Genomic DNA, 14,559 nt, shown 5'->3' on the forward strand with positions numbered 1-14,559 from the left:
GAGTATTGTGGAATTGGGAAGCATGTCATAACTTTTATCCGTGTATGTAAATACTGATCTTGGTCATCTTTTTTCTTACATTTCACAACCTTTGTATATATATATATCGTATAACACTGTATTTTATTTAAAGGAGGACCCTATACAGATGCTATCTGTTTCTAAATGTCTATCTCTCATCTTTCTATCTATCTATCCCTCCATCTATCTATTCCTCTATCTATCTATCTATCTATCTATCTATCTATCTATCTAGCTATCTATCTTATTATTATTAACCCCTAATCTGCCGCTCCCGACATCGCAGCAACTAATAAAATGTATTAACCCCTATTCTGCCGCTCCCTGACATCGTCGCCACTATAATAAACCTATAAACCCCTAAACCGCTGCCCTCCCGCATAGCTAACACTAATTAAATATTATTAACCCCTAATCTGCCGTCTGCCCACACCGCCTCTATAATAAACCTATTAACCCCTAAACCGCAAGCCTCCCACAACAAAATAAATTAAAATAAACTATTAACCCCTAAACTGAAAGCCCCCCACAACGGAATATACTAAAATAAACTATTAACCCCTAAACTTAACGATCCCCTAACTTTATATTAAAATTAAAATTTCCCTATCTTAAATTAAATTAAAACTTACCTGTCAAATTTAAAAAATGAATTTTAAACAATTAAACTATTATAATTATTAAACTAAAATTAAACTAACTATCAATTAAATAAAACTAAACTACACATTAAAAAATCCTAACACTACTCTAAAAATTACAAAAACTATCTAATTACAAAAAAAAATAACTAAATTACAAAAAACAAACACTAAATTACGAAAAATAACAAACAAATTATCAAAAATAAAAAAGAATTACACCTGATCTAATAGCCCTATAAAAAAAAGCCCCCCCCCCCCCAGAGACTAAGTGGATAACGGCAGTGCCGGAATAAAAAGAATGCTTTGCCGCACCTCCAGGGGTTGAAGTGCCCAAACCCTAATCTAAAAAAAACCCCACCCAAATAACCCTTAAAAGAACCTAACACTAACCCCCAAAGATCCACTTACAGTTGTTGAAGTCCCACTTGAAGGATCCATCCAGCCGGCGAAGTCATCATCCATGCGGCAATAAGTCTTCATCCAGACGGCCTCTTCTATCTTCATCCAGCCAGCGAAGTCCTCATCCATGCGACAAGAAGTCTTCATCCAGATGGCCTCTTCAATCTTCATCCAGCCGGCGCGTGGAGTGGGTCCATCCTGAAGACATCCGACGCGGAGCATCCTCTTCATGCGATCGCCGCTGTATACTGATTCTTCAATGCAAGTGACGCAATCCAAGATGGCGTCCCTTGCATTCCTATTGGCTGAAAGATTTTAATCAGCCAATACGAATTAGAGCTGCTAAAATCATATTGGCTGTTCCAATCAGCCAATAGGATTGAGCTCTCATTCTTTTGGCTGTTCCAATCAGCCAATAGAATTGAACTCTCATTCTATTGGCTGTTCCAACCAGCCAATAGAATGAGAGCTCAATCCTATTGGCTGATTGGAACAGCAATAGGATTTTAGCAGCTATAATGCCAATTGGCTGATTGAAATCTTTTAGCCAAAAGGAATGCAAGGGACGTCATCTTGGATTGCGTCACTTGCATTTAAGAATCAGTATATGGCGGCGACCGTATGAAGAGGATGCTCCGCGCAGGATGTCTTCAGGATGGACCCGCTCTGCGCTGGCTGGAAAAAGATCGAATAGGCCACCTGGATGAAGACTTCTTGCTGCATGGATGAGGACTTCACCGCCTGAATGAAGATAGAAGAGGCCGCCTGGATGAAGACTTCTTGCCGCATGGATGATGTTTTCGCCGGCTGGATGGATCCTTCAAGCGGGACTTCAACAACTGTAAGTGAATCGTCGGGGGTTAGTGTTAGGTTTTTTTAAGGGTTTTTTGGGTGTTTTTTTTTTTTTAGATTAGGGTTTGGGCAATGTAAAAGAGCTAAATGCCCTTTTAAGGGCAATGCCCATACAAATGCCCTTTTCAGGGCAATGGTTAGCTTAGGTTATTTTAAATAGTTTTTTTATTTGGGGGGGTTGGTTGGGGGGTCCTTCTAGCGGGACTTCAACAACTGTAAGTGGATAGTAGTGTTAGGTTTTTTAAGTTTTTTTTGGGTGGGTTTTTTTTTAAATTAGGGTTTGGGCAATGTAAAAGAGCTAAATGCCCTTTTAAGGGCAATGCCCAAAACAAATGCCCTTTTCAGGGCAATTGTTAGCTTAGATTATTTTAGATAGTTTTTTTACTTGGGGTTGGTTGGGTGGTGGGTTTTACTGTTGGGGGGGTCTTTGTGTTTTTTTTTACAGGTAAAAGGCCCTTTTAAGAGCCCCCCAAAAGTCTCTTTTAAGGGCCTTGGTAGTTTGGTGGGTGGGGGTTTGTATAGTGTTAGGGGGTGTTTGTATTTTTTTGGAGCAAAAGAGCTGCTTAACTCAGGGCAATGCCCTACAAAAGGCCATTTTAAGGGCCCCCCAAAAGGCCCTTTTAAGGGCCCTTGGTAGTTTATTCTAGACTAGGATTTTTTATTTTGGGGTGTTTTTTTTAAAGGGTATTAGAATAGGAATAATCTATTTTTTTGTAATGGTAGTTTTTAATTTTTTGTAATGGTAGGTTTTAGTGTAAGGCAGATTAGGTTTTATTTCACAGGTAAGTTTGTATTTATTTTAGCTAGGTAGTTAGTAAATAGTTAACTATTAAGTCTACCTAGTTAAAATAAATACAAACTTACCTGTGAAATAGAAATAAAACCTAAGCTACCTACAATATAACTATTAATTATATTGTAGTTATCTTAGGTTTTATTTTACAGGTAAGTACTTAGTTTTAACTAGGTATTATTTAGTTAATAATTGTAAATGTAATTTAGATCTATTTTAATTATTTTAAAATTAGGGGGTGTTAGGGTTAGGATTAGGGTTAAGGCTTAATAGTTTAATTTAGGTTGTTGCGATGTGGGGGGCTGGCGGTTTAGGGGTTAATAGGTTTAAGTAATAATTGTAAGTTTAATTTAGATCTAGTTTAATTATGTTAAAGTTATGGGATGTTAGGGTTACGTTAGAGTTAGGGTTACGTTAGGGTTAGGGGTTAATAGTTTTATTTAGGTTGTTGCGATGTGGGGGGCTGGCAGTTAGGGGTTAATAGGTTTATTTAGTGGTAGTGATGTGGGAGGCCAGAGGTTTAGGGGTTAATAGCTTTATTTAGGTGGAGGCGATATCGGGAGCAGCAGAATAAGGGTTAATAACATTTAATAACATTTAATATAGTTGTGCCGATGTTGGGGTGCTGCGGAAGAGGGGTTAATAACTTTAGTATAGTGGCGGCGATATCGAGAGTTGCAGATTAGGGGTTAATTATTTTAGACAGGCGTCAGCGATGTCAGGGGCAGCAGATTAGGGGTGTTTAGAGTCGAGGTTTATGTCATTGATGTCTATGAGGAAAGTGTGCACGAGCACGTCAAAACACTGCTGCGTTTGTGTGCGGTATGGAGCTCAATGCAGCCATATCGCCCGCACAAGCTGGGTTTTTTAAAACTTGTAATGGCAGCGCTATAGGGGGTTATATAACACAACTTTTTTGGTGTTCTTTACTTTCCCTATAGCGCTCAAAACTCGTAATCTAGGTGACTATTAATATTGAAATGTAATAAAATGTTTTTCTTGTTTTCAGGTATTTGAGTATACACATACATATGTATATACACATACACATATTTAGGCATGTTTATTTATGTATATGTATATATATATATATACACAATTGTATGCAAACGTTTAGGCACCCCTGATCTATCAAATAACTGAAGGATACAGTAATATTTCAGTAGTGAAATGAGGTTTATTGGATTTACAGAAAATGTGCATTATGCATCAAAACAAAATTAGACAGGTGCATACATTTGGGCACCCTTGTCATTTTGTTGATTTGAATACCTGTAACTACCTAGCACTGATTAATTGGAACACGCAATTGGTTTGGTGAGCCCATTAAGCCTTGAACTTTATAGACAGATGCATCCAATCACGAGAAAAGGTATTTAAGGTGGCCAATTGCAAGATGTTGTTCTCTTTGATTCTCCTCTGAAGAGTTGCAATATGGGAGCCTCAAAACAACTCTCAAATGAACTGAAAACAAAGATTGTTCAACATTATGGTTTAGGGGAAGGCTACAAAAAGCTATTGCTGAGATTTAAGCTGTCAGTGTCCACTATGAGGAACATAGTGAGGAAATGGAAGACCACAGGCACAGTTCTTGTTAAGGCCAAAAGTAAAATTTCGGAGAGGCAAAGGCAAGCGATGGTGAGAACGGTCAAAAACAGCCCACAGACCACTTTCAAAGACCTACAACATTATCTTGCTGCAGATGGTGTCACTATGCATCTTTCAACAATTCAGCGTATGGGTGAGTGATGCGGAAGAAGCCTTTTCTGCACACACGCCACAAACAGAGTCGCTTGAGGTATGCAAATGCACATTTGGACAAGCCAGCTTAATTTTGGAAGAAGGTGCTGTGGACTGATGAAACAAATATTGAGTTATTTGGTCATAACAAGGAGCATTATGCATGGTGGCAAAAGAACACAGCGTTCCAAGATAAACACTTGCTACCCACAGTAAAATTTGGTGGATGTTCCATCATGCTGTGGGGCTGTGTGGCCAGTGCCAGTACTGGGAATCTTGTTAAAGTTGAGGGTCGCATGGATTCCACTCAATATCAGCAGATTCTTGAGAATAATGTTGAGGAATCAGTCACAAAGTTGAAGTTACGCCAGGGCTGGATATTTCAACAAGACAATGACCCAAAACACTGCTCAAAATCTACTCAGGCATTAATGCAGAGGAACAAGTACAATGTTCTGGAATGGCCATCCTAGTCCCCAGACCTGAATATCATTGAAAATGTGTGGGGTGATTTGAAGCGGGCTGTCCATGCTCGGCAACCATCAAACCTAACTGAACTGGAGATGTTTTGAAAGGCGGAATGGTCCAAAATACCTTCATCCAGAATCCAGACACTCATTGCATGCTATAGGAAGCGTCTAGAGGCTGTTATTTCTGCTAAATGAGGCTCTACTAAATATTGATGCAATATTTCTGTTGGGGTGCCCAGATTTATGCACCTGTCTAATTTCATTTGGATGCATATTGCACATTTTCTGTTAATCCAATAAACCTCATTTCTCTACTGATATATATCTGTGTCCTTCAGTTATTTGATAGATCAAAATGAAATTGCTGATCCAAACACCCAATTATTTATAAATGAAAATCATGGAAATTGTCAGGGGGGCCTAAACTTTTGCATACGACTGTATATACGTATGTATATATATATATATATATATATATATATATATATACAAAAGTAGAAGCATAGAGACAAGACCTGGTGTTGATCCCTGTAGTCCCACGCATATGCCTGATCTATCGTGATGAATTATTGCATGTGAACAAGGCTCCAGTGGGAGCTGAAACGTTATGCTTTGTATTAAAGGAAGGTGTGTTGCTTAAATCTCGTGTGCTGGCTTTTGTGGCGTGGGACTACAGGGATCAACACCAGGTCTTGTCTCTATGCTTCTACTTTTGTCTACATTTATCTTGGCCGTGCATTCGAGTGGTTGTTACATTGGTGAGTGCTGATCTTTCTTGTAAATATATATATATATATATATACACATAATATATATATATATATATATATATATATATATATATATATATATATATATATATATATATATATAAATCAATGTAAATATTTGCATAGGAAATTAGCACATCTATTCAAGTATCCCCGCTTGCTTTTCCCCAGAAATTCTTAATATACAATGTTACCAATGCACAAGAGAATTGTGGGTAAGATATGCAAATTAGATATGCAAATTCTCAGCTTTTTTGCTTCAAAATACTGTTTTGACACAGCAAACCAGAAATAACTCACTAGACAAGCCTGTTTTGTTCTTTTTGGAACTCATCAGTAGGAGATAGATTTCTGGTTGCTGCATTGGTAAAGCTATTTTCATGGTTAAACCAAAATTCATTAAAATTATGGGGGAAGATAAAAAACTGAAATTAAAATCCTCCATGTCTCAAAATTAAATCAATGTAAATATTTGCATAGGAAATTAGCACATCTAGGCAAGTATCTCCGCTTGTTTTTCCCCAGGAATTCTTAATATACAAATGTTACCAATGCACAAGAGAATTGTGGGTAAGATATGCAAATTAGATATGCAAATTCTCAGTTTTTTTGCTTCAAAATACTGTTTTGACACAGCAAACCAGAAATCACTCACTAGACAAACCTGTTTCGTTCTTTTTGGAACTCATCAGTAGGAGATAGATTTCTGGTTGCTGCATTGGTAAAGCTATTTTCATGGTTAAACCAAAATTCATTAAAATTATGGGGGGAGATAAAAAACTGAAATTAAAATCCTCCATGTCTCAAAATTAAATCAATGTAAATATTTGCATAGGAAATTAGCACATCTAGGCAAGTATCCCCGCTTGCTTTTCCCCAGAAATTCTTAATATACAATGTTACCAATGCACAAGAGAATTGTGTGTAAGATATGCAAATTAGATATGTAAATTCTCAGGTTTTTTTTCTTCAAAATACTGTTTTGACACAGCAAAACAGAAATCACTCACTAGACAAGCCTGTTTCGTTGTTTTTGGAACTCATCAGTAGGAGATAGATTTCTGGTTGCTGCATTGGTAAAGCTATTTTCATGGTTAAACCAAAATTCATTAAAATTATGGGGGAGATAAAAAACTGAGAATTTGCATATCTAATTTGCATATCTTACCCACAATTCTCTTGTGCATTGGTAACATTGTATATTAAGAATTTCTGGGGAAAAGCAAGCAGGGATACTTGCCTAGATGTGCTAATTTCCTATGCAAATATTTACATTGATTTAATTTTGAGACATGGAGGATTTTAATTTCAGTTTTTTATCTCCCCCCATAATTTTAATGAATTTTGGTTTAACCATGAAAATAGCTTTACCAATGCAGCAACCAGAAATCTATCTCCTACTGATGAGTTCCAAAAAAGAAGGAAACAGGCTTGTCTAGTGAGTGATTTCTGGTTTGCTGTGTCAAAACAGTATTTTGAAGAAAAAAAACCTGAGAATTTGCATATCTAATTTGCATATCTTACCCACAATTCTCTTGTGCATTGGTAACATTGTATATTAAGAATTTCTGGGGAAAAGCAAGCGGGGATACTTGCCTAGATGTGCTAATTTCCTATGCAAATATTTACATTGATTTAATTTTGAGACATGGAGGATTTTAATTTCAGTTTTTTATCTCCCCCCATAATTTTAATGAATTTTATATATATATATATATATATATATATATATATATATATATATACATATATATATATATATATACACATATATATATATATATATATATATATACATACATATATACGTATATACATATATACAGTCGTATGCAAAAGTTTATGCCCCCCTGACAATTTCCATAATTTTCATTTATAAATGAAGAAAAAAACTAATCCTCCCACCAAATTCAGCCACCTGGGTGCAAGTAAAGCAGATCATATTCTCCCAGAAATGGTGCACTCTCAGGAATTTTTCAAAAGTACGGTCAACTTTATAAGATGACATTTCAGGGAACTCAAGTACCTTTCATCAGATCAAAAAAACTATATATATATATATATACATATATATATATATATATATATATATATCATAGCCCTTCCCATTGAAATACCTTGTCATATACCATATACCTTTTAACCCTTATAACTTTTTTTTTAATTTTTATGTGAATGTGTTTTATTACATAGTGTATATATGAGTGTAACAATTTATTTTAAAGTATTTACGTTGTATTTAATGCAAACATGATGAGCACAAATTTTGTTGGCATTTCCTTTCAACTTGTAACACGCGCGCAAGTTAGTTCTGGTGCAAAATTTTACTATTGCGTGCTAATGTTAGTTCTCCACTTGTAATCTAGCCCATAATCGATATAGTGATCATGGGATATATTTATCATAGTGCGAGCGTACATGATACGATGTAACGTATCATGTCCGCTCTACATCGATAAATGCAGACAGCATACGCTGTTGGCATTTATCATTGCACCAGCAGTTCTTGTGATGCCATCCCCTGCAAATTGCGGCCAACCGGCCGCTAGCAGGGGGTGTCAATCAACCTGATCGTATTCATTCAGGTTGATTACTGTCCGCTGCCTCAGAGCAGGTGGACAAGTTATTGAGCAGCAGTCTTTAGACCGCTGCTTCATAACTTTTATTTCCGGCGAGCCTAAAGGCTCGCGCAAAAACAGGCGCATTAAACTTCATACGGAGCTTGATAAATCAGCCCCATGTGTGTTTGTTGCATTAGAGATTTTGCTAATTACTGCTAAATAGTGTAAAAGTGCTAATGGTTATTTCTTTAATTTGAGCAGGTAGCGTTTGGTGATTACTAACTTCTTTCAATATGGGGGTGCTAATTTCAGTGTGCTTTGCCCATGCACAAAACCAATGTTAGATTGGTATTTTCTTGGGTAATAATTAATAAGCCGAAAAGTGTTGTGTGCTGGGTTATCAAGTCCTTTTAGCCGTTGAATCTGAGAAGTGAAAAATGGTCCCAAAAATGTGTTGTTAATATTAGAAACTTGGATTGCAATCAGTAAATCGGGACAGGCACATATTAAGCATAGGGACATTTTTCACTAACACAACAATTAAAAGGTGCTGCCAATAAACAATGAAAATGTCTGACATTAAAAAGGTCTCATCTGCATCTGATGCTGAAAATTATCAAAAGATAGATAGTGGGACAGTCCCTTAATTGGATTGAAGTTTAGTGAACAAAGACCCTGCACATTTGTTCAACAAAAGCTCTATGTCATTGCTTAGATTTGTATAAATGATTTCTCCTTATAGAACTAGCTGTCAGAAAGACAGCAGATCTTACTAAAGAGGAACATTTAAATAAGTCAGGAATCCTAGATCTCAAAGTAGAAGCAGGAGAGGAAAAGATCATTGTGGCTCTGGAATATCTGCAAGGGAAACCCCTTTTAGCAAGCAGGAAAACCCCTTTTAGCAAGAAGGAAAACCCCTTTAAGCAAGAAAATCTTGAGAAGCCAAAGTTTTTTTTACCCCAACCCTTCAAAGGTTGTGAAACACTTACAATCAATGGGCCAAATTACAAGTTTTGCTGTACTGCTATACCACTGAAACATTGGCATTTGCGCCCGGAATGGCAGGTCTCCCGTATTACAATTTGCAGCGATACGGCTATACCGCAAGCGTTTTAGCAAGCGTTTTAGCTTGTACCGCAATTTTCCATTCCGCACTCAAAAAATGGCTTTTGAGTGTGGAATTTTCATTGCGCCTGTATTACAGGTTCTGCGGTCCGGCTATTACGCTAGCGTTATAGCTAATACCGCCACAATCCATTCCGTGATCAGAGACCAGTAGTTATGGATTTGCGAAACAAAAATGTTTCACAAAACTCATAACAAAAATGTTACAAAGTACACTAACATCTATAAACTACCTATTAACCCTAAACCGCCATACCCCTGCATCGCAAATACTTTAATAATTAAACTTATTAACCCCTAATGCGCCACCCACCCACATAGCCAACACTAAAATAAAGTATTAACCCCTAAACCACTGACCCCCCACATCGCCAACACTAAATAAACCTATTAACCCTTAAACTAACGACCCCCAACATCCTAACTACTATAATAAACCAATTAACCCCTAAACCTCAGGCCCCCCACATCACAACTACTGTAATAAACCTATTAACCCCTAAACCGCCAGCCCCCCACATTGCAAATACTAAACTAAACCTATTAACCCCTAAACCACTGGGGTTTATTTTAGTTTTTTTAAAATAGTAATGTTAGGTTAATTTATACTTTAAGCTTAGTTTTTTTTTTTATTTCACAGGTAAGTTTTTATTTATTTTAAGGTAGTTAGTATATTGTAACTTTATTTAAAGTTAGGGGGGTGTTAGGTTTAGGGGTTAATAGTTTAATTTAGTGTTTCGCAATGTGGGGGGCTGGCAGTTTAGGGGTTAATAGGTTTAGTTTAGTAGTTGCAATTTGGGGGGTCGGCGGTTTAGGGATTAATAGGTTTAGTTTAGTAGTTGCGATGTGGGGGGCCGGCGGTTAAGGTGTTAATAGGTTTAGTTTAGTAGTTGCAGCGGTTTAGGGGTTAATCACTTTATTTAGTGTCTACGATGTCGGGGGCGGCGGTTTAGGCTTTAATATCTTTATTTACTGTCGGCGATGTCGGGGACGGGGGATTAGGGGTATTTAGACTAGGGGTTTATGTTAGGGTGTTTTTACGTAATCTTCTTGTCCCCATAAACATCAATGGCAAATGCGTTATAGCAATCGCCATTCCGCAACCCCAGATGTTAGTTTTTTCAAACACTTTCTCTCCATTGATGTCTATGATGAGGGAAAACGTGCACGGGCATGTCAAGTCAGGCCTTGGCTTTTGTGCGGTATGGAGCTTAACGCACCATAACGCATAGCACAAGAAGGTTTTTCTGTAACTTGTAATGGCAGCGCTATGGAGAGTGCGATACCGTAATTTTTTTTGCGTTATTTGCGCACAACTTGTAATCTTGGTGAATTTGAGCAGTGTCTTCCATTGCAGTACAAATACCACATTGCTAAGTTTGGACCCGTAAGGATGCTTGAACTTTCAAGACTCCAACTAAGAATTGATTGAAAAAATTATTGGCTTCAGTTGTATGTAATTATTAAATTGGAAATGTAAATTCCGTTTCTCCTAATATATTGCATACAAGCACAATTACCCACCCTGTACCTAAAAGGTTTTTATTCAACAACAAAATGTTCTTTTTTTTTTTTTCTCGGGGGGGGGGGGGGTGATTTAAAAAAGAAACCCCCCCCAGAAATGTTGCTATTTTTGTGTTATAATTTAAGCTCTGTGTTAATGTACATGTTTTACAACTTATCTATATGCAGTATTTAATAAAAAAATATCCTAACCACTTGTCTGCAATGCGGGGCTATGTTGGAGAAGTTACTATACGCCTGTGGGAACGCATAGCTGTAATAAGAGTACACAGCTTTAGAGAGGAACTCTTATTGCAACAACTAGTTGAAAATGGGGATTGTAAAGAATATGGGGAAGGACATAGTGTTTCCACTAAGTGAGGTTTTGTGTACATGATTTAGAACTTTAACACTGCACAAGCAAATGCTTCAGCCATTCAATATTTATATACTTTATTGGGAGGCACTGAATTTTTATGCTTTTTCCAAACATGTATTTCTTGTTAGAAGTGTCTTTCCGTGGTGGCTATTCCATTATAAGAGCCTGCTAGGTGCAAGGGTTTGCAATGCAAATTAATGGTCTTTCTAATTCATTTGAAAACCATTTGGAAACCTAATTATCAAGTGGTTTTACAGTGGCATTGCACCTGGTTAACTATCACTTAGCGATGAGAGAAGTTATATGCACTACCAACCTTGCAAACTGTCAGCTGCCACTTATACCGACTGCCTTCATTAAGGTCTATGTAAAAGGATCTTTTGAAAAGTTTTCTGCCATATAATATACATAATTCATGCAAACTGCAGGTATTCAGATAGACAAGAAAAATTTAGAAAACAAAAAATATGAAATTTTTGCATGGAAAATGCGTATTGGTTGAGAGGTTACAGGCTGAAGAGCCCATGACCACTTGAACTTATATATGCAAATGTTTAGGTGACAAATTGTGATAACGTTAAGTCAAAATGTGCAACATAACTCACATCACGAGAGTCCACTGCTGCATACATAATGTCCATCCAGCCTTTGAAAGTTGCCTTTGTAATAAAAAAAGAGTGTTATTAACATTACTATATTATACCATTATTATTATTATTATACTTTATTTATAAAGCATCAACAAATTCTGCAGCTATGAACATGTAATTCTATTCAATGTACATATAGTCCATGTTATATAGTCCAAGTCCATGTCTGAGATTTGTGATGGGAAACTGGTTGCCCTGAACTCACTCCCCACTCTTCTTTTCCCTTGTCCAGTGAATGAGCTAGCCATTTCTGCACACGGTTTAACCTAATGCTTAGATGATTAAAACTGAATAGTATATAGGACAATGAAGGATAATAAGTCAGAGCACTGAAACATCGGCTATTCCACAAATTGTAGTAGGGCTAGTAACTCTGGGTGTCTAGTAATGTTCAGAAATAGAAGTAAGAGTAGATGGCCTATGGGTACTGAGAGAGTGAATTTTGCTGCTTTCTGTACTTCTAATTAATCACCTCACGGAGATGCAACCTGTGCTAGGAACAGCAATGTAACTACAGTTTAAGTATGGACACAAAAGCCTGATAATTAACTTGATAATTAAAGTAAATTGGTTTTTTTTTCACAACGTATTCTCTTTATGAATCATGGACGACAAATTTTGAGTTTCATGCCCCTTTCTTAATATATTTGTCTCATATTTGTTTACGGGTGGTTTTGTTTTTAAAAATAATACTTATTAAAGGCTCTTCAGTGACAAATGATGAGTATGATTATCGTAACATATTTCAAGCATTATTCAAAATAAGTCTATATATAACTGAGTACCAACAGAATACTGATGTAAGTCAATTAAATTCCACACTATTATATGTTTGTTTAAATTATTTCAAAATCTTACCACTTGCAAAAGGGAGAGGTACCCAAGGCCCACGTTGTCAAAGTTTACTTTAAGATTGACCCATCGCACTTGTTCAGTGTAGTTTAAAGCAAAGCAATCACTACGATTATTGACAACTGATAGATCAAATCGCTCTAAGGTTGTTGTATTAATACACTGGTAAAATTTCCCTGCGAACATATTCACTCCCATGATGCTGAAGATAAGCCAGAAAATTAAACAAACCAATAGCACATTCATAATGGATGGAATGGCCCCCAAAAGTGCATTTACGACCACCTGGAAGAAGAGACTACTGTGAAAATTCTGGATTTGTGAAAACAAATACAGTTCTGAGTTACATGAAATAGATTTGATGTTAAAGACGTACCCTCATGCCTTCAAATCTTGACAATGCTCTTAGTGGTCTCAAAGCTCTCAAGGTCCTGAGGGACTTGATTGGTCCGAGTTCTGAATATCCCAACCAGTTGGCTACTAAACTGATCAGAGAAACCTAAACAGAAATATTGGAGGAACAATCAGAGGATGAATGGCACACCTCTTAATAATAGTTAATCCAGTTCCCTGTATATATATTTTACAAATAAGCTGAATAACTGCTGTACTGGGTTTTTAAACACTGAAAGATCGTATAAGGTTCATAGAAAAGGCCCGTGGATATTTTTGTATTATTTTGCTTTGCTTTTTATTTTCATTGTTACTTAAATTATGACATCCGACTCTCAGTTAACATACTCAACATTGTGATGGACTGTGGCAGTGAGATGTGACAAGTCAAACTGAGAATCTCAGTCATGCCAGATTCACACTAACATACTAAAATGTAAAATGACAACTATAACATATAAAAAACATCTGTAAGAAACTTGACATAATTACTGTCCTAGCTCCCTTCATCGCCTAATGAAGACGTTTTAAGAAGATCAATCATCCTGTTAGCTCTCACAGAAACTTGGCTCTCCACCTGTAACACAACTGCCGTAGTCTCTGTCCTATTGTGGCCTGCACTTCAGTCATACTCCCAGGCCAGGAGACAGACAAGGAGGAGAGTAGGCATTCTTCTGTCTTCATACTGTACCTTCCACTACATTCCTTCACCCCCTCCCTTTCTTTCTCATCTTTTGTTCATGCTATCCTCTTCTTCTCCTCTGCAGCTCTTTGTGTTGCTGTTATCTATTGGCATCCTGGGCCAGCATCACACTTTTAGACGACTTTCAAGCCTGGCTCCCACACTTCCTCTCTTACAACATACCCACTGACAATACTATCATGCCTGCTTCCTCTACATTTCTATCCCTTACCTCCTCTTTTGACCTGTCCCAGTGGTAAACATCTCCAACCCACTGTGAAGGCAACTAAATTGATCTGGTCTTAACACCATAGTTCTTTAACTTGCCCATTCCTCTCTCTGACCACCATCTACTAACTTTCTCTCTTACTTCAATTACAGCCTCTTACCAAGCCCCCATAAAACTGCTACCTTATAGGAATTTAAATGACTTGGATCTCGCAGACTTTTCTGCTCAACTGAAACTCCTATTCTCCAACATTTCATCCCTCTCTTGCCTAGACCTTGTGGCCTTACAGTAAACAGCGCTAAAATCAACAGCTGACAAAGCTCCATGCTCCACTGTTTGCCATGCATCTTGTACTTTAAAAAAAATGTATATACTTTTTTCGGTTCCAGTACCACTTTTATGCTGATGACACCCAAAATCTGTCCTTCCTTACCTGATGTCTGCCCCTTTTTACTCAACCAGATTACAAACTTTCTCTCTGCAATTTCCTCTTGGA

The 14,559-nt window shown here is 37.1% G+C and overlaps 1 protein-coding gene across 7 annotated transcripts in view; it reads right to left on the bottom strand.

Annotated features, from left to right (window-relative positions):
* SCN4A (sodium voltage-gated channel alpha subunit 4) overlaps window positions 1-14,559 on the bottom strand; it is a 360,773-nt gene that overhangs the window by 36,813 nt on the left and 309,401 nt on the right. For all 7 annotated transcript variants that reach the window (XM_053699718.1, XM_053699730.1, XM_053699721.1 and 4 more), the window contains 3 exons: window positions 13,136-13,258; window positions 12,766-13,044; window positions 11,863-11,916 (listed from right to left, as the gene is read on the bottom strand). In XM_053699718.1, the coding sequence (XP_053555693.1) occupies window positions 11,863-11,916; window positions 12,766-13,044; window positions 13,136-13,258 (456 nt within the window). The remainder of the gene's footprint in view (window positions 1-11,862; window positions 11,917-12,765; window positions 13,045-13,135; window positions 13,259-14,559) is intronic.

The sequence above is a fragment of the Bombina bombina genome, chromosome 1 (genome assembly GCF_027579735.1).
Source record: "Bombina bombina isolate aBomBom1 chromosome 1, aBomBom1.pri, whole genome shotgun sequence".
Taxonomy (NCBI): Eukaryota; Metazoa; Chordata; class Amphibia; order Anura; family Bombinatoridae; genus Bombina; species Bombina bombina.